The sequence below is a fragment of the Eufriesea mexicana genome, unplaced genomic scaffold (assembly GCF_001483705.2).
Source record: "Eufriesea mexicana isolate 0111107269 unplaced genomic scaffold, ASM148370v2 scaffold337, whole genome shotgun sequence".
NCBI classification, from domain to species: domain Eukaryota; kingdom Metazoa; phylum Arthropoda; class Insecta; order Hymenoptera; family Apidae; genus Eufriesea; species Eufriesea mexicana.
Window position 1 is genome coordinate 438,905 of NW_016908487.1, and position 24,223 is coordinate 463,127.

At 31.4% G+C, this 24,223-nt stretch overlaps 3 protein-coding genes across 3 annotated transcripts in view; all 3 read left to right on the forward strand.

The window, feature by feature from the left end:
- The first annotated feature begins 217 nt into the window (after positions 1-217).
- LOC108555926 (aminopeptidase N-like) lies at positions 218-7,435 on the forward strand. Its single transcript, XM_017911812.1, has 10 exons — positions 218-329; positions 917-1,505; positions 2,224-2,676; positions 3,853-4,009; positions 4,091-4,238; positions 4,311-4,392; positions 4,688-5,058; positions 6,131-6,408; positions 6,983-7,176; positions 7,286-7,435. Exons 2-10 carry the CDS (start codon positions 1,027-1,029, stop codon positions 7,338-7,340), a joined length of 2,217 nt encoding a protein of 738 aa, XP_017767301.1. The 5' UTR covers positions 218-329; positions 917-1,026; the 3' UTR covers positions 7,341-7,435.
- A 772-nt stretch (positions 7,436-8,207) lies between these two features.
- Positions 8,208-11,433, forward strand: LOC108555927 (uncharacterized). Its single transcript, XM_017911813.1, has 5 exons — positions 8,208-8,488; positions 9,357-9,426; positions 9,522-9,667; positions 10,131-10,370; positions 11,408-11,433. Exons 1-3 carry the CDS (start codon positions 8,208-8,210, stop codon positions 9,648-9,650), a joined length of 480 nt encoding a protein of 159 aa, XP_017767302.1. The 3' UTR covers positions 9,651-9,667; positions 10,131-10,370; positions 11,408-11,433.
- Positions 11,434-16,586: 5,153 nt separating this feature from the next.
- Positions 16,587-24,223, forward strand: part of LOC108555921 (uncharacterized) — a 28,949-nt gene continuing 21,312 nt past the window's right edge. Inside the window, 7 exon segments of the mRNA XM_017911806.1 lie at positions 16,587-16,649; positions 17,746-18,149; positions 19,388-19,543; positions 20,530-21,001; positions 21,956-22,191; positions 22,681-22,871; positions 22,874-23,017. Coding sequence (XP_017767295.1) covers positions 16,587-16,649; positions 17,746-18,149; positions 19,388-19,543; positions 20,530-21,001; positions 21,956-22,191; positions 22,681-22,871; positions 22,874-23,017 — 1,666 coding nt within the window.

Genomic DNA, 24,223 nt, shown 5'->3' on the forward strand with positions numbered 1-24,223 from the left:
ATTATGGACATTTCATACTATACAATACATGGCATAGGTCAATCACAAATTCCTAGACAAAAGAATAAGAAATACCAAACCGATCGAAGCAGTGTACTTAAAAAATAATACTAGAATGATAAAGACTACCGAGGAACAAAGACTACTCTGTTATGATAAAAACTACCCAGTCACTGAATTATTATTTACGAGAATATATAAAAGTGTAGAATGAAAATCGGTTGTCCTTTCATTGTTCCAAATTTAGTTCAGTGTACATTTTCAAACAGTATAGTACAAAGTGAAAACAAAAATTCTCCAGTAAATATTAAAGCATTAAGGTTACAGAGGTATGTAATAAAAATAAAATTTTTGTATTACTAAATCGCGAGTATAAGCTTCTGTGAATAGAAGTTGCGTAAAATCATAGAATTAGTAAATAATTATGAAGATATTGATTGCACAATTACATTTTAATATATACGTACGAGAACATTTCATTATTATTAAAGGAAAAGTATCTTTACTTTCATATGAAAATTTGATACGGTATAAGTTAAATAAACGTGTAGAGAATTTTAATGAAAAGAACAATTAAGCACCCTGTTTTCTCATTTTCCTAGTCAAAATAATAATAACCTTATAAATTTTGAATCATATAATAATCAAGTTATTTTTATGCTTTAATACAAATAGCATTACGTAAGCATCTCCTCACTTATTCCATTGAAAGGTTTCTGAGTACGAAGTTGCATGATTCAGAAAGGTACATGTAACTGTGTAGGAAACTTTTCTTTCTGTTTAATTTTTTAAGAAATTTCTATTGTTTTAGTAAATCATGTCTTATTGTAATATATATATTTTTATTCTTTCCAAACTCAATTATTAATAATTTCTGTAACTTTCTGTTAAAAACAAATTATTATTGCTTTTACAGATGTCGATGAATGGATTGTATATATAAGGAAGAATACTAGTACTACAAATTAGAGAGCTATAATTCCAAAATATCTCAAAATTACGAGACATTTAATATATTCTTATACCATGGCCAGATATAATATGCTCTTACATTCTCTTTATTTTTTTCCTATTATTGTGATTTCTCTATCACACGAAGATGCCTATCAAGCTGTCAATATAGATAATGCCAACACGTATCGTTTACCTAACGAAACCGTTCCAATTCATTATAACGTCCGATTAAATCCTCAAATATCAGAATCCAACAATACTTTCGAAGGTGAAATTGGAGTCGATTTCAAAGTCCGAAAATCGACAACGAATGTCGTGTTGCATTCACGAAATCTTTTGATAGACGAATCGGTGACGAGGGTAACATCGAATGGCAATGATTTGAAGTGGCAGAGGCATATTTATGATGAAAAAAGGGATATGTTGCAGCTTTCTTTTGAAAATTCTCTGCAGCCTGGACTTTATACAATAAATATGAAGTTCACGGGTAACTTGAACGACAACCTATGCGGATTTTTCAGATCATTCTATCAAGGACGTAATAATTCGGTGTAAGTAAAAACGACATATTTTTTCATTAGCAATATTACTGATAATTCTTTGAAATATAGGAATTAATAATTGCGAGAAGCATTGAGACTTTAATAGCAGGAAATTGCACGAGGGATTAATAATTTAGAGAAAGAATTAAGCATAATTCAAAGAGATTTGAAGAAAAACCTTGAAACATACTTAAAAATGTAATATGTATTGAAATGAATAGGAAGATCATTAACGTTTATTTAAAATAACATTGCAAAAAACAAACGTGTTTATATTTTTCAAGTTAGCTATTATTACAAAGAATCGAGCATCCCTATAAAAATCAAAATCCTGAATCTCTTAAAGAAAAATTCAGAGTTCAGAATTCTTTTAACTCTTTGGGGTTAGGGGGATTAAAAACTGCCCCACCGTTTGCTTAGCTTCTTATGCATATTGAGATATATCTTATCCCACCTCAAAAAGTTGATAACGTGCGTTCTACAGCACGAAAGAAGAAAAAGGAGTTCGTATTTCCTGGTGCCATACTGTCTGCAAAGTGTCAGTTTGTTTTAGAAAAATGATGTTTCAATGAGTTTCATTTAAAGCTTTAATGGCACGATGGAATTAAGTATGTCCCATTCTATAATTCCGTGCAACTTAGGCTTCTATTTTCTTTAAAATCGTGTGCTTCAAAAAACTAACACTGATACACAGCTACACACGCACATAAACAAACAAATATCATAGGCCATTTCTAGCGACCCATTTCCAAAAGACGAGTGCTCGTCAAGCTTTTCCCTGCTGGGATGAGCCAGCCCTCAAGGCCACGTTTAACATTTCATTGAAGCATTTCGACAACTATACGGCGCTGTCGAACATGCCAGTGTCCTCTACGGAATACGATGAAATGGATGGGAAATATTGGACGAATTTTGAGACCACGCCGCTCATGTCGACCAACATTTTAGCCTTTGTTGTCAGCGACTTCGCGCATATTTCTGGCTTGAACGGTACGACGAAAATATGGGCCAACGAGCAGGTAATCCCCAGCGTAGGATATTTCATGACGGTCCAAGAGAAAGTAACAATGGCGCTGACAAAATACCTCAACAGCACTATTCGTGTACCAAAAATGGATCACGTTATCGTACCTTGGTATAGTGCCAAAGCAGCTGAAAATTGGGGTCTGATCATCTACTTGTGAGTATTTCTTATTATTTCTCATACTTATCAATAATTCGTTACTTGTGTATTGGTGGATAGGCTTGAATTAAGGAAACGATAAACGAATAAAAGAAAACGTGGTTTATCGTCGTTTATTACATCAAATTAATTGGACGTAAGGTGCAGTTGTAAATTATGAGATTAGTCGAAATTCACGTTCAACTTCTTTTATCCTGTTCAATTTGAAAATGGTATTTTTATTGTTTTCTTGTATTTCATATTTTTTATTGCATTTTATTTTTATAAAGGCTATAATTGCTTATTATTAATTTACGACGACCGTCAGAGATAACTCATTAAAGCGTGTATGTTAACAGACGTTTTTATTGTAAGATAGAATTAGAATCTCGGTAATTAATGTCGATAGATTTCGTATATTCAGTTAGTAAAATAAAATGAAATATTAGATTTCTACTTACAAGGTATCGAAAGATTATTTTCGCATATTGAATGATACATTAACTTCCACAACTCAATTCATGTTTAAACAATAATTACTTATCAAAAATGATTACATATAAAAGCTACATGATTTCAAGAAAACTGTAGAAATAGTTGTAAATAGTGATAAATAGTGATAAATAGATAATCAATATTTACATATTCTTAATATATTAGTAAATTAGTCATACAATATAATCGTGTATTACAAGTCATACATTTCATTCAATATATAAATAAATAAATTAACTTTACCATTAACGATATACTAGTTAAAAATTTTTTTAATTGAGGTCATCATGATACTCACATCTAATACACAGATAGAGCATTCCCAATATGTAAAGTAATATAAATTTAATTAGTCAGAGGAAAATTGCAAGTTTCTAAACACTACAATTCTCTCCACTGTTCTTTGACAATAATTAAAAACTACACCTCATGCTAGTCTGTTTAAAATACTATGATCTTCGCGAAAAGTACAATATCAAGCTTACACTGAAAGTAACATGCTTCAATTTCATTAAAATTATGCAATCTCGATAAAATTTAACGCAATGTAATGTAACAACGATCTAATGTTCCTATCGTTAACAAGTTGTGTTAATCTACATTAAAGAAAAAAGATTAAGCGATCAATTGTTTCATTGCGTACATCTAGCACCATCTTGTATCATGTAAAAAATTAAATTAATTATTTTTGATATCAAGAGAGGCTGCAGTTCTCAACAAATTCTCGAACGTGATGACCGTCACTCACGAATTGTCTCATCAATGGTTTGGAAACTTAGTTAGTCCAGCTTGGTGGAAATATTATTGGATGAGTGAAGGTATGGCCACGTATTTGAAATATTTTATCACCGATCAGGTAAAATTTACTTCGTAAAATAACTATGACATCTAGATCCGATTAAAGTACTCACTTGTCGTTCTTGAACAATCGTTTTAGATCTTGAAAGATTGGAAATTGATAGATGCCCTGATCGGCGAACAGATCAATTCTTTTCATGCGGATGACGTTAGCTCAGCCATCGCCATAAACGAAGATGTAATAGATGCCAAGAGTTATAAAAATCTCATGTTTGTATATATTAAACGTAAGTAACGTGATTCTAATTGAAAGAAAAAGAATACAAGTTCAGGGTGTTGTGATTAATATTTATTTTTAGCATCAGTTATCTTCTGGATGCTGTCAAATATACTTGGCGAGGATACTTTTCGAGATGGATTAATACGCTATATCTCTGCACAGTGAGTAGCATAATTCATGGCAGATGTTCACTTTATCATATTTACTAGTTTCATTTTTCTCGTCGCAAGGGTTTAGCCATATACTTGTATTCTAATTCGAACAAAGCAGTTTTCACGAGAATATTTTATGTCTATGTCTGGAAGACAACAGTGATAATTCACACAAAGGTGACAAAGTATTGTTTCACCGTATAATTAATTAATTTTTTATTTTGATTATTTTAGAAATATTTGTTCTACGTCTAAGATACGAAAATTTCGGATGAATCGATGACTTTCTTCGATTTAATTTCAGTGAGTACAGCAGTGTTACGTCGGACGATTTATGGGAAGCAATGCAGAACGCATTGGATCGATCGGACACGCCTCATTTAGATTTTCGGGTGAAAGATGTGATGGATACCTGGATAGAGCAAACGGGATATCCTTTGGTAACGGTAACGCGTAACTACAGTACAGGTGACACAATTATACGCCAAGAACCATCCATATTTAGCGAGGACCAAACTAGGAAACAATGGTGGATCCCAATAAATTATGCAACCAAATCTGCGTATAACTTTTCGGTAACGAAGCCTATGTATTTCTTGAAACCCGACGATAAAGACATAGTGATTCACGGGATCCATGTTGATGACTGGATAATTGTTAATTTACAACATACCGGTGAGTACGAATTGTGAATAATTGATAATTGACTTAGAGTGTAACTTGATATCTAATAATTTAATATCAATTTCTTTGTTATGTGAACTCTATGAAATATAGAATATATTTACAATTAACAGAATGATATAACGCCGGTAAATTTCATTCAAACAGATTAGATTTGTGTTCATAGAACTAAAGGTATGAATATCTCAAGTGGTAAACTGATACACTTAATGGTAGACTTTTATTTTCTACCACCATTCTGCTTTTCTATCTATGTATACAACGTTTTCACTTTATCAAACATTACAAACTCAAAAATTTTACACGTATGAAATAACATAATTGGTAAAATACGAGTACCATGGTGTAGATACTCGTTGAAAATTTAATTAGTGTTTCTAACAATTTGAAGAGTGATGATAAAAAGCATTACTTAATTATTGAAGAAACACGTTCAAATGATTTGGTATTAGACATGTATGTTTATTTCTGCAAATTGGAGATATTTTTTTAACCTAACATCATTTAACTTTATCAATAATTACCAATTTTAATAGGTTCCAATAATCGTAAAATAGAAGCTATTAATTTTTAAAATAAAAGATAAAAAATAACTTTGTAAATTTTGTCTACATTTAACAACGATGTTACAATAGATATATCACTGTAAAGAATATAGAAGAAAGTCCTATAGTTCATACTTTTATACTTTTATTCCCTAGAATATTCTCATTCAATGTACAACAATTTTTCATGTTTGCAAACTATCCTATTTTAATAATTTATTACAGTAGTACAAATAGTTTTATTACTATCGATATTTTAAATGTCATCTCTCTTCAACATAAATTCATATTATTATTCAATTATTAATCCTATTTCAATTTTTCCTTTCTGTTTCTATTTAACTGATCTATATAATTTAATTTGTCCACTTTCGAATAATCAAAGAAAGATGTTTAATCGTGTATTATGTACACTCGAATGGAATCAAATATCAGTGTACATACATGCATACATACGTTCAACAATATAAATCAGATCATAGTTTCTCGGTTATCTTTTATATTTGATCTGACAATAGGTTATTATCGCGTTAACTACGATACTGCAAACTGGCAAAAAGTCGCCAATTTTCTAAATACCGGCGATTACCAGAAGATACACGTAGGGAATCGCATACAACTGATGGACACAGCATTCCATTTGATGAAGTCGAACAAATTTGCTATCCACCTTTTCATGGATCTGACTAACTATCTTCGTCGAGAAACGGATGGTATAGTTTGGAAATATGCGTTTACCATGCTGAGACAGAGTGAAAAGTATATAAGATCTCCTAAAGCTGAAGGAAAGTTAAAAGTAAGGGTCTCTGTTGGAACACTTTTTCATGGCTATCAGTGACTAAAGATTTTGATAACTTCTGTCACTTCGTAGAGGAATCATATCTAACTTTCTAACTCTATCGTAATTCTCAAAATATAAATCGTATTAAATTTTTCCACTTATTTCACTGCTATTATTCTTCTTTCCTTACTTGCTGTCTTCACGTTGATCGATGAAGACCGAACTAAAAATTTAGTTTCTGTAAACATTATGTTCCCAAATACTTTTTTATTATATTTACATTGCATTTGAATTCTACCATCTGCAATATTCTTAAATTTTACTACAATTTTATTACATTATTTCAATTTTCTTCATCGAATTACACGTGCAGCGTAAGTGAGGGATACAGCAAGCCTAAACTTATCTTGTCGATTAAAGATTCCATTTATTTCACTAAAATTCATTTCTATTAGCATAGAAATTTCGCAAATTCCCTTTTCCAGGAATATTCCGACATTTTAAATAATTTTTCTTTTACTATCGTATTTCTTATGTACCTTTATGTTATAGTAGATAAACTGCCAATACTCTCGAAACTATTTTACAGTCACATGTACTCGATTTAATGAAGGGTCTCCTCGAGACTCTGAATTACGATGAGATGTTGCTCAACGGAGACGATTTCTTCAGAGACGTAAAAATCGAAGCTGCAACGATTGCTTGCAGATTCGGTAATCCCGAATGCAAGGCAAAAGCTAAGGCCAGATTGCACGCGTATCTCGAAGATCCAGAAACAAACAGGTGATTACTCTCAGATTAGTATATTTCCTGCACTCTATGGCATTATTGCTCTGCTATGTTTCGCGAATAACACTTTCCTGATAGCAATCCACCAACGATGCTCTTTTAGCTTGCGAAACCTTCAAATTGGTATAGTAAACTCGAATAAACTTGTTATTTATTGACACGTTTTACATGGATACAAAGTGACGGATTAGATGACCCGTAACATGGGAAGTTGCAGTGATTTTAATGGTTAAATGCTTGATATTGTGGTATGAGGGGGAAAAAAACATGACGTCTAAGATTTTGGATGGATATGATCGAATGTGTACCGGATATATTATATAATTTGCTTCATTTCAGTGAGAAAGAATATGAAAACGATAGATAGCGAGTACCAATAACTTTGACAACATTCTATTATTTTGAATGATACGAAAAATCTTTATGTACGTATATATGTTCTATAATTTGTGGGAGAGGCCTGTACAAGTATGTAAATTATCATTTTTTATAAGTAAAGTTTTTTTTTAATTATTTACTATATTCTTTCCTCTAGTGAAATGGCAGATGTTTAGATTTCTGTGTTTTGATAATAATAATCGTACATATTATAAATAAATATAATTCTTGCCTATAATTAGTAGAAGACTTTAAATGTTGGCACATGTTACTTCAATAACTTAAATTTATAATATTCGTAATTTAATTTTGCAATAGGCTCAAAATTTTGTAATCTGCCAGTCTCGAATCAGCTGATTCTTAAAATTCAATAATTGCATCTGTGCAATCGACGGAATGTTTTTGAAATATTGTATTCGCATCTGTATGAATCTTAAGAGACTTCTTTCGTTTAGTGTTGTATTTTGTTAGCTCATACCTATATTTAGAAGCTATTCTAATATTCCGAATTATAGTTTTACTTGAGTTGAAATAAATTTGTAATCTCATCTTTTCAGGTTTTGGGAGATAATGCAGTAGAAATTTCTATTGATAGATATATGTTGACAGATTGATAGATTGGTCGATAGATTAATGAGGAACTTTTTATGGGGTTGCTCACTGCAAATCAATCGACCTGGAATCGATTATTTCAACTGAAGATGAGGGAAGATCCAAAAATTTCTTACGAAACATTAAATTACTTGAGTTGCACAGAAAATTCAGATACTTTTCTGAATTACTTGAACATGACCCTAACGAAGAATACAACGATATTGCAGTTCGCAAGGCCCGCCGATATATTGCAATATTTGAACATGGATATACCAACGAACGTGGATGTACAAATTGACTTCCTGGTTAAAAATTTTCAAACTATACATTCAGTGTAATTAAATTTTGTTAATTGCTTCGTATATAGAACCACCGAGTAGATAAAAGATTTCAATGAATTTTTGACGAAGTATAAACTCGAAACTACTTTGATATCTCCACGAACAACGAATATATAACGCATTTATAAATTTATCACTTTGATTATTATTTTATTTAATACTACTTGCACATAACTGATGATGATTTCATTTTGTCGCAGAAAACAGTAATTAGACATTGGTTATCTTTCTCCTTTTCTTCAATAAGCTGCCAAGTCATCGATCATATTACATTAAGTCTGGAAGCGAGTGAGATATGAATTATGAGAGATTAATCGAAAAAAGGAATTCTTTACAATTTTATAAAATAAAAACTTTTAGATTCTTTTCCTTTATTTAGCGAATAATATAGAATAATTTAGACCTTTCATAATTTCTTCGTTCTATATAGTCGATAGTTTCCACTTGTTTTATATGTTCTCCTCCTTCTAATCAATTGTCCAATATTAATTTAGCAAATAACAACCTCAAAAGAATCATGGTCTAATTTATTGTAGTTAACCCGAAACGGAAGATATCAAAGTGAAAATAATCGACATAATTTAGTCACGACGGCATGCTGTCAACAAATTATAAGGAAAGTAGAATTAATGAAAACCGAAAATTTAATTGACAAAAATTCGTCAAAAATTCGTCGGTAATAATCGTAACTCTGAAACTTTGATAGAAAAATATTCCATTCGCATTTGGGATATCGAAAGCGTGATAAGTATTATCAAGGATGTTTCTTCTGTTAATAACACAAATTAAATGATCTAGTTGTATTGTTTGATGCAATCACGTGGAAATGTTTCTAATCGATGTTTCAATTGTTCTTCGCAGCACAGATAGACCAGAAGTTATTTTTGACAGCCTTATCTGGAAAATAAGCAAGCAGAATCAACTGAATAAGGTAATTCTTTGCGTTGTTAATATCTTGGTTGCTGATACATTGTTGACTTATGTGCGAATTAAGTAGATAAGAAATATATGATGTTTCCTTTCAAGCTGAAAAACTTTCTGCGAACGATCGGGGTGAATAAGGACTCTGACATATATTATCGTACACGGGCTTTGGGAAAGGACGAAGAAGCAGTTACTGAAATTTTGCGTTGGTTCAAAGACGAACGAGAATAAAGTAATGGAGTAATATGGTAATAAATTATATCGATTAATTAATATAATTTGTACATTATATATAATTAGAGCAATGGCAAATTATAATAGTGAGAAATCAGAATAAAATATATATTGCTAATAATTAAAGCAATAATAAATTATATGAATAAGTAATTAAAGTAAATTGTACGTTGTGTCGTTAGAATAATAGCAAGTTACTCTTTACGCTAATTACTGTCTAATAAGAGTATGTCATATGTTATTCACAGTTAGGGTAGTAGTAAATTATATGAATATGTAATTGGAATACGTTATGCAATGGATACAATTAAGGTACTAATAAGTTGTTTCAAAGAATAATTAGACTGACAATGTGCTACATGTTGTATGCGGTTAGTATAGTATAGTTAGAATTTAGAATAATAGAAGATTACACTAATAAATAATTGAACTGTGTTATATATCGTAATATATTAATTGCATATTATTATATTGTAGTTGCGCACGTATGCGGATTCTAGCAAAAATTACGAAATCTTCGATAATCGTCAAAATTTGTGATTTCAAGGAAGGAATATTTGCTATTTACATCGATCGATGAGTTACATTTGTACTAAAAATAAAAATTTACATTTTCATCAATACCTCGATAACGCAATTCTTCAGTAAAAAATATTTTATTTTCATCAAGAATCGTCCCAGGCCTGAAAATTTTTGAAGTTACTCTTCCCAATAAAGGTAGTCTATTGAAACAGCAATTTTTGAAATATTTCCATAAACATTAAGAGTAAAATATTACGTTCTTGATCACGTATCAGGAATTCTGGTACATCCTTGTGCATGTATATATGACGCTTGTTGTATCAGTTATGAAATATTGTAAAGTACATATTATGAGTTTATGTTAGATCAGTCCATAAGTTTGCGCTTACTTTCAGCTACTATAATAAATTCGAAAATATGATTTATACGAATACACAAGATATTCGAGATTGTTTTCTACAATTTACACGATATTTAACACAATGAATTTAAACCAGAACGGGTATACCATACACGAACTCATGAACTGACCTGATATAAGCTCGATATTAACATTTTTGTTGGATTATGAGTACAAATATATTTGTTATGTTTTAAAAGATACGCAAAACAAATATATTTTCAGATAAACCTTAGCAGATAAAAGATAATAATCAGTTTGATCTAGAACATTTTTTTCATACATCATCATAGATCAATAAGTATTTAGAATGGTTTACAAACCTGATTATTTAATTGATTTTGATAGTTTAGCAAAGCAGAATTTTTTCGAGCGAAAGCTCATTTGGTATAAAATTAATAATTATTATAATGCAAAATTTTTACATTTTGAAATCAGATTATTTAAACGATCTTCGCTCAGATATTAACGAATTCGTTTTCTCGAATAATTCAAAAATATGAAAAGGAAAATAAGTGACCATTTAAAAATATATGAACATTTAAAAGACATAAGATTATTCTAGTTTTCTTTATTTATAAAAAAGAGCACTTTTAAACATTTCTTTTTTATTTATAAGATTTTTATTGGTCACAAATGAACTTTAGCATGAAGTACATCGGCAGCAAAGTTATTAGAACGGATACAACAATTCTGTACCTATAATCCTTAAAGTTTACAATCAAAAAGATTTTAGCACATTATTTATTATTATTCTACTGAAATATTATCCAATTATGCGACGTATATCAGAAGGTATTCGATTAAATTAATTTTCCGATTAATATTTCAGATACGCTTACTGCATACACACACTCCATGACATTCGTTTACTTTGCATTCCACGAGAATTTCTGCGTAAATGAACTGAAATTCAAATTGAAGGACGAAATTTTCTTCGAAATTGACTCATGCTACGTTAACCTTGTTTGTCAAAAAGGAGTAAACAACATTTTAATCGTACAAAGTACTACACGTCGCATTATAGTCGTCTTTGTAAAGTAATACAAATTCGATAATGCTATAATCGTTTAATATCAAGCAAAATCATCCAATTCGATTTGAGCCAATCGCGAAACTGTGTTAGATAAAAATTCGCTGCTTAATATCAGCGCTATCTCAAGAGTGAGTAAAAATTCGGTCGATCCTATTTTAAATAAATCGCTACGGTTTAAGGGTAATTAAAACAAGGCTATTGTAACTTGTAGGTAATGTATTTCAAAGCCACACAAAGGACGTAAAGCGTAATATCGATATAATATCGGTAATCTCGATGATAATCTCGATGATTATAGATTTATTGTTGTTCATTATTTACAGTAATATGACGCAATTATTTTGCGCCTTTCTGAAAAGGATATCTGATATTGCTGTTTATTCCATTATCTACTTTCTTATGATATAAATTGCAAAATTGCGAATGGTAGGCGAATGCAAGCGAACCGACATTTGTCGACACCTCGAAAAAGCTTTATTTCACATTCTGGTCTCTGTTTAACTGCTCCAGTCTTTATTAAGAACTATTTTGACGACTCGTCACACATGGAGGCTTCGCAATTTCGGCGCTCCTCGCTTTCGATCGTTTATGGATTCTGTACATTTTTCAACGCCAACATCATACAATACAATCCGTTGCCATCATCGGATGTTATCATTTAGGTTTATACCTAAAGCGACACTTCAGCCAATTAAGCGCCGTAATTCGTCTGTTTTCATTATTAATCTGGAAAAGTGCAAAATGCTTTTACACAAAACAACTACTTCCACACAAATAAAATAATTTTATTAACGTTTTATTATCGTTTCTCCGAGATAAAATCCGAGTTTTAATTTTTACCGTCATTAATAATTTATCTGCGAAATTTGAAATGATCTAGTAGAAATTTTCAAATTAAAGATCGACATCATAGGAGAAACCAAACGTAAAATATTCTCCGTATAAAGATATTCCTTGTGTTAATTGTATTACATTTAGCTACTAAAAAATTTTGTTGGAATAAAATTTCTTGTAAAAAAGTAATTATAGAAAATGAGAGTTGAAACAAATTGAACAACCGTACTTCGTACATCGATAAATCATATTTGTGAAATTGTAAGTAAACAGATATTGCAACAGATAAATAACAAGAAAGTGGGGGGTAATATCGGTATCAAAAGGTTGAGTGAAATTAATTTAATTACATGCAGTACTCTTTCGCACTCATTATCGCATACTCGATTATTCCAACGCTATACTTTTTGCTGTCCCAATTCATTCTCACAGCGTACAATATTCAACGGTCAAGTACAAAATTTAATCACGTCGTACCCATATCTATGGCGATTAAGATACGAAATTTACGCTTTTATCGTCCAAGTAAATCTGTCGATGAATCGAATAATTCGAATAATAACGCACTTCTTATATGGTACGCTCAGGAGGTCACGATAAAATTGCCATTATTCTTAGAATATAATGAATTATCAAACAATATGGTATAGAAGAAGAAAGTGATGCAAATTATTAATGTTTTCTATTCAGAGTTCTCTATCTATTTGCGTTGTTCAAATTTTCAAAAACTGATTGGAATAAACCAAATATAAATTTAAAAAATTAGTATCACCGGACACTGATGATCACTATGGTCCCACCGAGGAGACAAGCGCCGGTCAGTGATGACCATCGTGGCAATCAACGTGTTAACCTGCTCCGTTTGTCGTAACTTTCAGCCAGCTCCTTGAGATCTGAATCGTTCTACAAAGTAAAAAGCCGCCGTTCCAAGAAATCAATATTAACTATAAAAATCTCAGGTTAAAGTCTGCCAAACGATAAGTGTTTTCCTACTATTCTCTTTGTAGTTCAGTTCAACAAAGGAACAGGTCATCCGAACATACAAACATTTGCGTCTGCGTTTAGGTAAAGACCATACCACGATATTGAGCCAGGCTCATTATCGAAAAACGAAAAAGTAACACCGATCATTGGTTGGGTGATCGATAAGATAATCGATGATCTTACGTAATAAATGTGCACACGATTGGGCAAAGAGAAAAGTGGGTAACGTAAGGGAGGATCTATTAGTCTGAGGCCGTCTCGAGTCCCAAGATTGGCAGAGGCATCGCGGTGCTTCCTCGATCATCGTCATTCATAAAAGTAACGTGTCGTGGATCAGTTTCGCTCGTGGACCGTGTGTTATGTGTCCGTGACGCGATTGTGATACGAATCATTATTGCGACAAATGACTTTCACTTCTCGAAGACGCTGCCTCTGTTGTTGCCTTCGGTAGTCTATTCGCGGGGAGGATACTATGAAGATACGCTGATACTGGTGTTAAATAGAAGTAAAAACGTACGAATACTGGGAACCGTAAGTTGACGATCCAGGTTCGTTGATTATCGCGAGAAATTCTTTTGCATGGCAGTATGGGGTACAATTTTTATGTACACAGTTGAATCAGCAGCCGGGAAGTTTGATCGAGGGATATTTAACAAAAATTCACGCCTCAATGAGATTTTTCGAATGTTCAATTAGCTCTGATGCAACAGTTATGTTTTTACTTTGAATTTTTCTGTTCGAGCAAAGCAATTGTAGAATTCATGGGTAGAAAACTCTTATTTTGTTCTCTTGTTTTTGGAAATTTAAAGAAGTTCCTGTTCTTCAAGAGGTCAAAGTTCTTTTGGAACCATCGAGAATTGTACAGGTTTAAAGCTGAAACTTGAACATAATGTAAGAGTACGATAAAACGATTATACAATACTTACTGATCTCAGTCTCTTAAATAGTACGAATTTAAGAAATCGTTTGAAATTTTATACTTTATCTTAAAATATGTTGCTTCGGAGCTTCTATTAATCAAACTTAAAATAACTGTTAAAATTGAACTTCCATTATAGCGTTAATGCACAAAGTTATTTGAAAATGGACAAGGAATCATTGAAAAGTTAAAAAAAGTTTACGAAATAATTTTTATTTCTAAAAGTTGACAATTTTATTACATCCTTGCATTTAACCACTTGCATTTCAAGAATGTTTGGTATGATTGTCTTTAAACTTCCGTATGCTCTTGAAAGTTTGCTAAAAGAATATTAGTTGATATAGACATAAGAGATATTGACATTTATATGAAAGTTGATATAAATATAAGAGAAAAAGATTATTGGTTCCTTTGAATTTATTTATGTAATAGTCTTTTACCTTTTTAAGCAAATAACAATTTATAATACTAACGTCAGTGAAGTGCAATGGGTTAATCCTAAGAATAGAAAACGTTCTTAGGACGCGTGTATAAATTTTGTTACTACAGAAAGAATATATAAATCACGTATGAATACGAATAGTTAGATAGGACGTATATGCGAGCTAATAGTTGGAGATTATTCTATATCTGACATGGTATATGTACATCCTTCGTAATTAAAAGGTAAATATTTGAGTTCTATAGGTTATGTTCGGTTGCTTAGAAAAGGTAGCATATCGAATCACGACGTCAGAGATTTGATAGATAGATTAACATAGATTAACGTAGTATTATTAACCCCTTTACCTCCGCGAATGGGATGTCTTGCGAACAATTTTTTATTTATTTAATTCCTGTACTTTATCCATCCACAATTTTTCTATTTTCGCTGCATTTCGGAATACTATATTCTATAGCAATTTTTCTCGAAAATTTCTGTATTATAGAAACGGTTATTTGAAGAGATAATTATAAAAAAATAAAATACTCTGATAATATAAATTTCAAAATTAATTTCGTTTAATTGATCGCATAAGTTTATTTTCAAAGCCAAGATATAAGCCAATATCTCATTAATCCTAATGGATTCGATTGTAATCCCGCTGAACACCGAATTCCTTTCATAATATAACACATCTCTAATCCAAATGTCTCAAGTACTAATCTCCAACGATTTGAGTCATGGAAGTTTTTAAACTTTGAATTTGCGATACATTAATAAGTTCACAATGATCAAAAGAGATTATTTCTTAATCAATTATTATCAAACCCATTTAAGCCTTGTGCGACTTTTCCTGGAATTAATTAATTCTTCGTCATCCAAATTTGATATAAATATGGTAATATCGTTATGTACGATATATTATCAAGCAAGGGTTTCGTTCAATGAGGACTTTTTTATCCTAATTTTAGTATTTCTAGACGGTTATTTTACATAATATCGATAACTAAATGTTTTTGCAATTTTCATATTAAACAAAGTACAAGAGAAACATTAAACAGAATATTCCATTGCTTTTGCAAACTTAAATTTGCAGTATCAATATCAAAAATAGAATTTACAAAAATAGATATAATGAAAATTAAGATGAAATCTCAAGTTGTTAATTAATAATCTCAGTCAAAATTTTTTAATTCCTCGTATTATTCGCTTTTTAATTCTATATCAATTCATGTTTTATCTTGACTTGTTATTAAACAATAAACAAATCAGGAACTGCGTTGAGTTTCAGTACTAATTTAAAAAATGAAGCAGTTATTTATTCAATCATTTCTAGCTGAATATGCATCACAATTACTACTTATGAATAGTATATAGAATACCCATCTTGTTTCTGAATAATTATTCATTTGTTCATCTTCCTGTTTTACTTTCATACTTCATACTTCAATGTAATTTCTTTGTGCCCTTATTTGTACGCAGAAATGTTCAATAATATTTAACGTTAAGTACACTAATTGAAAGATTGCAATTGTGATAATTAGAAATCAGTATTAAAGTACATCTAACTTTATCTTTCTATATTTTCAACCTTTCTAACAACCTTTCTGTAAGTTTTACGTAAAATCTAAATAACCTATATCGATAATGACCTTGTAGAAAAATTTTTTATTTGTATCTACGCATTTTGGCACTCTCATACGTTTATTATCACCGATAAATTATTTTAAGCTAATGATAACAAAAAATATATATCTGTATTTTCTGATGTTTAACACAGGTTATCGAGCAAGAGGAGATATTGTCACGTCATCATGAATTTGTTCCGCAACCAATTCTCGATCATTATTTTCCTTCTACTATTTGCTGGGTACCAAGCAACAAACGATGGATATGAAGGTAATTGAAATTTAAATAAACAATTTCAGTAAAGTTGCACTTTATACAATGTATATGTTCACTTAATTCAAGATAACTAACCCTCTTTGCCTTAAAAGTTTATCTAATTAAATATCTAATTGCAATATTTAATTACAAATAATTACATTCCATCATAAAGACCATCTTCTTAGCACAAATTATGGAACATACGTGTAATGTAATATTTATAGGTTATATACATTTACGTATAATAATACGAATAATATTCTTAACGTTTTAGTCAACGCGTTATAATAGACGCATTAACTTTTTATCAGACTCATTAATTTTTAAGCGCTTTATTTACATTAAATTAATATGTACAAAAATAGCAGGGCAAAAAAATATACAGTATCTCGTTATTGTTCTGCAATTGCCGACAAATTTTCTTTGTTTCCTTTTTGTATCAGTATTCAGAATCTGAACAAGCATCGTCAATGTTAAATCTTGTAATAATCTACTTAGAAATTTTCTATGCTTTCTATGCATATTATTTATTATATAATATTATATACATATTTATTAAATCTGATTGAAATTAGTCCGGTCTAAATAACAGAAGATTTATTTACGATACTATCCTAATTTTTTATGGACCCTTTTTTACATTTACATTATTTTTCTCGTTATTTATTAATATTTTGTACACGAAAGTGCAATTCATTTCGAACGTTTGTTCATTTCTATATTTCTGTGTTGAGTTTAAATAATAATAGAAATTTGTAGCATTATTTCTATCACTGTTGTTAATACATATTATTATCATAGCTATTCTAAATATTATTAATAATACTGATAAAAGTTACATATAAAGAAATCATAGAATTTTCAAATACAGTCTCTTCTACTCTTTAAAAGAACTACTCCAATGAAAATGATTTCACGTATGATTTTAAACAACAATAAAAAGCTTCTAAATAAAATTTGAAAAGTATGAAATATTAATAATCTTGCTAATTATCCTGCTAATTTTAATTTATTTCCTGCATCATCTAACATATTTTCTCATCACGATTATGACTAATTGTAAGTGAAAATTTCTATGTTGCAGAGACATATGCACAAGATAGCGAAAAGCCTTTCGCTCTCGATTATCTACTGCCAAAAACAGTCATTCCTACACTGTACGATATCATACTTAGGCCAACGTTAACAGATACCTTCGATTTCGAAGGGGTGGTACACATTGACGCTTATGTAAAAGAACCAACCGATACCATAAAGCTCCACCATGGAAAACTTGATATAATTACGCAGTCTGTCATATTAAACAATGTGAGCTTAAGTATCGTTAACACCATGTATAATGAGAAAACTGAAATATACGAAATTAGGCTTCGCGACGTTCTCGCTTCGGGAACACCTATTTTGATCAATTTCTATTATTCCGGAAAACTTACGGACGATATGGTAGGATTCTACAAGAGTTCTTATTTTGACTCCGAGGGAAAACTTAGGTAAGTTTTTATCTTACTTCGATATGATATAAGTTGCACATATATTAATCTCAACTACAGAAACATACAGTAAATAGATATATCTTTTCCTTATTATGTATTATAAAATAATTTACCAGCTCGCCAACCACCCTAGATCTCGATGCATGACGAGATTGACAGTGGTTTAAACGAGTGTCGAAAACTAGTGGCGAAAATGACTTACGAGGCATGGAGCTGTCGAGTTCACGAGAAATACGTCGCGTAGGCTAGTCGGTACTTAGGAACGATCGTGATTATCTCGAGAACAATTATGTTTTATTTGGTAAACGAGAGAGATAAGACGGGAAAGATATGAAATGTATATATTCGCTCTATGTAGGTAGGTTATCTTTGTACAGAAAGTGCGCACATGAAACTCAGTTTAGGAATCTGTCTTGTAACTACTTAGAAAGAAACACACGTATCTCGTGTCGTCCATTAATGCCTTCTAAATGAAATCTTCGAAATGGTGAAGATCTGCAAAGAAAATATATAAACCTGAAAAAAGAGGATTAGTAATAGATTAGTAAAACATAATAAACGCGAAACGAATACAAAACACACACATCAACCAAATGGAATGAATAACCCAATGACGAAACACTCGAATAGTATACAAAGTATTCGAATTCTCAAATAAAGATAAATAGAAACAAAAACATAAAATCTGATAAAAGAAAAATAATGTAAATGTGAAAAGAAAAAAAAGAAAAAAGAAAATTAAAAGCTGAAAAAGGAATTATGCCTGAAAATAAAAATTATTAAATTATTTAAAAGGGTGGAGCGAGGGTGGGGTGGCCAACCTCAACCTCACTTCGGACCCCTCCCCCCGCGGACGACGTTAGAAAAACTCGCATTTTTCAGAAACTGAGGGTGATAGAGTAATTTCGATTACGGATTCGTGTTCAGAAAAGTAAATTTTGCAAAAACCGCCTAATGGATATTACAGATTAAAGAAAAGGTTAAAATTTGTTGGACAGTGCAATCACTAAGCGTGTAATAACCTCAAACTACGAATTAAGAAAATGTAACACTGTATTATTTTTCTATTTCGTTAAAAAAAATTTTTACTACTTTTAACACGTTAGTCTACTAGTAAAAAGGAAGAGGAAAAAGAATTAAGGAATTTCGAGATTCACATTTTTTGATTTTCAAAAAACATATTTATCCATGTATGTGTAGACAATACAGAAAATATAAATGTAATTTTTAACCAGGTGGCTCATTTCTACACAATTCCAAGCAACGTATGCTAGGAATGCTTTTCCTTGCTTTGACGAGCCCAGTTTCAAAGCGAAATTCATTGTCAGAATTTTGAGGCCGCCAGAATATACTTGCCTGAGTAACATGCCACTAAATAGAAGCATCGCAATGTAAGTAACTATATAATTTGTTATATCTTTATCCATAATCCGTAATTATTCCTTTTATTTAATTCATATGCATAGTTTTTAATGCGGTACTGTCTTTCAATACCACTAAATTTCGTCATTTGATTCGTAAAACTTACAATGAACTTTAATATAGTATACTCCGGCTAACGCTTTAAACAAGTTCGGAGGTAACTTCAAGATAACTTATTGAGTTCTATACTCTAAGACAGTGGTTCTTAACTAGGATTTCGCGAAATTATGGAAAATAAATAAAATTATGGAATAAAATAAAATTACGGGAAGTCCATAATTTTACCTTAAATACATACACATATTATTCTTAATAAAAGATATAAACATGCTTATCTCTGTTGTTAAACGTATTAACTTAGTAACTTTAGTTCTTCGCTATTGCCAGTAAATATCTTTCTAAAAGCGTTCGTGTTTTCAAAAATTTTAAAAACCACTCTTCTGAGAGATGAAAGGGTCATAGCTTCAGATAGCTTCGGACCTCTATGCTGTAGGGATTGACGGTGGTGGTAATTTATTAATAAATTATAACTATGTACGAGTGTCGATTAAACATACAAATTATCTCTTTACGAGAATCTAGATCGACTTTCAACTGAATATAGCGTTCAAATTCACAACTGAGTAACAACTCAGTTTACAACAACTAACCATCTACAAATAAAACTACCCATTCCAAACTGTGTACAAAAACTGCCCTCCAACCACTCTCAACCTTCTTTATATATCTCTCCCACTATGCATGTGTTTACCTATGCCTCCCTTAACATGATCATATTTGGTCCGACGCATCGCCTAGGGTTTTTCCCAATTGACCTGGACTATGCTCCTTCGTAAAGCTACGTGTGCATGGTGGAAAATTCGCGATACTACAATACATTAAGTAACTTCGTTTCACCCTCGTTCTTCTCTGTCATTGCAACATACTCACATGATGTATTCAATGATTCCAAAAGTTCCAGCCAGAAAGTCTGGGACGAATTCGATCAGAGCATCCCCATGTCTACCTACTTGGTAGCTTTCGTCGTGTCTAACTTCAAGTCCGTGAATGCAAACAACTTCAATGTTTGGGCAAGACCAGACGTCGTGGACCAAGCGAATTACGCCTTGTCCATTGGCATACGTGGTCTGGCTCATCTATCCAATCGATTCAATCAGAGTTACCAACTTCCCAAGATAGACATGATAGCTGTACCAGATTTTGCAGCAGGAGCAATGGAGAATTGGGGTCTGATCACCTATCGCGAATCTAGGCTCTTATACGACGAGAAATCGACATCTGACGTCGCTAAACAAACTATTGCCTCGGTCATCCTACACGAATTAACCCATATGTGGTTTGGAAATGCGGTATCGCCGGAATGGTGGGGCTACCTGTGGCTGAGCGAAGCTTTCGCGAATTATTTCCAATATTTTGGCACTGCACAGGTAATTACAATTCTTGAGTTAAGGAAATCTCTTTTATTCATGATTCTGCCGATTCTCTTAACTTTCGCAAGACTCTGTGAGCCACTCTTAATTTTGACCTTTCGTAATCTTTTTGGTGACTACTTAAGCGAGATGGTACTTGAGGTGATACAGTATGGAATAATAAAATACTTGAAGTACTTATATTTAATAATCTTCCCTTTAAATGATTGAAACGGAAGTGAAAGTTCAAACTGAACATTCTTCTAAGAGTTAGTTACTTTAGTTAAATTAAATAAGTTATTAGTTAACACGTTAAATGCCACGTCGGTTCCTAGGAACCGGCACTAGACTTTTCGTTTTTGTTATCACCGCGTGCATGTCGGTCCTTGCATACTTGTGAGATTGAACATTTAATTTAGGCAACATCGATCTTTGTTAGATCAATGCTTCAAGAAGAAGAATATAATACCCAAAACATTACTGTAATTTATTAAAACAAGGTAATGAAGTGTGAGATTTGATTGTACATTGATTAGAGAAGGTTGTAACATTTTGCGTTACATTTTTGGCTATCTTTGATTTTAACATTCGTGAATTTTTATTATAGCACTTGGTGCATTTAGCGTGGCGTTTAACGTGTTAAATTATTAGTTAAGTTATTAGTTAAATTAAATCGGTATTGTAAGACGGTGTTATAAGGGAAAGCGTTGAGTTTATGACAGATAACAATAATCAGTAATAAGGTTCGGTCGAATTAAATTTACGTTGTAGTCGAAAGTTGTTCGAAACAAAGTTCTTTCGCGAAAGGTCTTTTTATCGAAATGGAAAATCCTGTTATTTACAGCTCTTATCGCTATCTTTCGTAGATATTTTATTGACCATAGAAAATTAATCTGACATTAAATAAAATTTTCTGTACATGTGATTTCGGCAGATCGGTGTCCAGCGCTTTATGAGTAATTCGTTTCGTAGATCGAGCAAACATGGAACATGGAAGAACAATTTGTCGTGGAGCAACACCTAACAGCATATGCAGTTGATGGTATCGAGACTTCTCAACCGATGACTCGAAACGCTAACACTAAATCGGAAGTTGAAGAAGTTGGAGACAAGATTACTTATAACAAAGGAGGGAGTATCGTACGAATGATGAATCTCATTTTTGGATCCGAAACTTTTGATGCTACGCTACAAAATTACCTGAACAAGTAACAATTTAATTACAATCAAATTAGTATAACAAAGAATAGAAAAAAACTTTCGGCTATTTTAAATCTACATTTGCAACTTTGAATCGTTAAATACAAATTACACGTACAATAGGTCTCGGTGTATATTTTCTCTAGGAGTACAGAGAGTTAGAATTAAATAAAAAATTCTTTCTTTTTAACCCTTTTTGCTTGAAAATAAATATTAACGTACCGTTAGATATCATGGTACCTTATTTTCATGATACCTAGATTTTCATATGAAAAACTTTATCTCGGAAGTTTATTATAAAGATTGTTGTATGCAATTCGTACATCTGGCAGCAAAAAATTAAATAGCACGTTTAAGATAGAATATCCTGCATGCTGAAAATGAGAAAATCGAAAGTAGAGATTGAAAAGTTTCCCTACCAAATCCATAAAGAACTGGAAAATAATTTCGTTGTTTCTTTTTTCAAATACAAACGAAGCAATCTGTACTTGTTGCAGCAATAAAGGGAAAGTGGCGCGTCCGGAATATCTCTGGACGGAGCTTCAAAATGAAATCAATTATTGCGACCCAACTTTTGACTTGTCTATACATGAAATTATGACCACGTGGACAGAGCAAGCTGGATTCCCTGTAGTAAGCGTTGTCATCTCGAATGGTGTTGCTTATCTGCAGCAATATCGCTTCCTGCTGAATGGTTTATACCAATCACAATAGCAACGGAAGAGGAACCAAATTTCAATACATTGGATGTAATTTCCTGGTTAAAAGACGAAACTGCCTGGATCAGGATTCCAAACTCCGCAGGGTGGGTGATATTTAATGTCCAGTCCTCTGGTAAGCATCAATTTAAATTTATGTTTCTGGTTTCATTAATTTTTTTTGCTATTCTCATGATGCACGAGCAGAATTGACATAACTACGGTCTTTGTAACTAGTAGATATATATATTTCTTACAGTCAGAAAATATATATTCGAAGTATATTAGAAGTTGCGTCATTTGTTTACTGTATTTATGTCAATGAATTTAGGAACGACAGATTTTAATCCCCAAGAAGGTGTTGATCCACGAAGGAATTAATATTTACTTTATCTTTTGTTTCAATTATCCTTCTTTTCTCTTTTTTTTTTTTCTTTTTTTTTTTTAATTGGCTACTCAGGCGTATGAAGTGCACTATGAATTATAATTCAGCATAGGAGAGCAAGACAATGAAATTCTACGTAACTATGACCCTGTGCTGGTTCTTGATTTTTTATTTCAATCACTTAACCAAGGATTTTATTCAAGTGACACTAACTGAAATTATTTTTACTAAGCAAGATAGTTGAATAGTGTAATTTATTCATTTCTACATATTAGTGTTATTATTAGAATGGTATCTATTACCGAATAAAAAAATAATAGTAATATTAATAAATAACAATAATAATAATAGTAGTAGTATCAGTAATAATAATTCTACTTCTCTAAGATTTGCGTATCTGAGAAATTATTGCAAGAATTATTCATTTTTTTAATGAATCGTATACATAAAATATACACAAAATGTACGAGCAAGTTGAGTATTATTCCAGTAGTATAAAAAATTATATCATTTTTTAACAGAATTGAACTCGTTTATTCACGATAAAAATAATGATTATATTATGAATTAAATAATATTAGGTAAATTCATGCAATTGAAGTGTTAGTATTATTTCATATACGCATAAGATGATGCATCGTAGAATAACATTAGCTACGTTTAGGTATCTCTGTTATCAGAAATCAGTTGTTAGTGTACAGAGGTTATAGTGAAACGAAAAATTTTGTTTATATATTTCCACACAGAATGAATAATTCTACATAGCGTTCAACAAAGAACTACATCGTGGAGACTATTTACCTGTTACATTTATCTCTCATTTGTTATTGACGTTGTTGACGTTGTTTAAACAAAAGTTACGCGAATACCTGTGTGGCTCTTTTTTGACGATCATAGGATGTCCAGTATTATGGAAATATTTACATGCAAGTCTTATACGATAACTTATCAGTATGC

Bases quoted from the DNA above. Each gene is read 5' to 3' on its own strand.
- LOC108555926 (XM_017911812.1), top strand. From the start codon at position 1,027: ATGGCCAGATATAATATGCTCTTACATTCTCTTTATTTTTTTCCTATT. The intron at 2,677-3,852 runs GTGAGTATTTCT...TTTGATATCAAG, and splicing joins TGGGGTCTGATCATCTACTT to AGAGGCTGCAGTTCTCAACA. The intron at 5,059-6,130 runs GTGAGTACGAAT...ATCTGACAATAG, and splicing joins TGTTAATTTACAACATACCG to GTTATTATCGCGTTAACTAC.
- LOC108555927 (XM_017911813.1), top strand. From the start codon at position 8,208: ATGGGGTTGCTCACTGCAAATCAATCGACCTGGAATCGATTATTTCAA. The intron at 8,489-9,356 runs GTAATTAAATTT...TGTTCTTCGCAG, and splicing joins TTTCAAACTATACATTCAGT to CACAGATAGACCAGAAGTTA. The intron at 9,427-9,521 runs GTAATTCTTTGC...TTTCCTTTCAAG, and splicing joins AGCAGAATCAACTGAATAAG to CTGAAAAACTTTCTGCGAAC.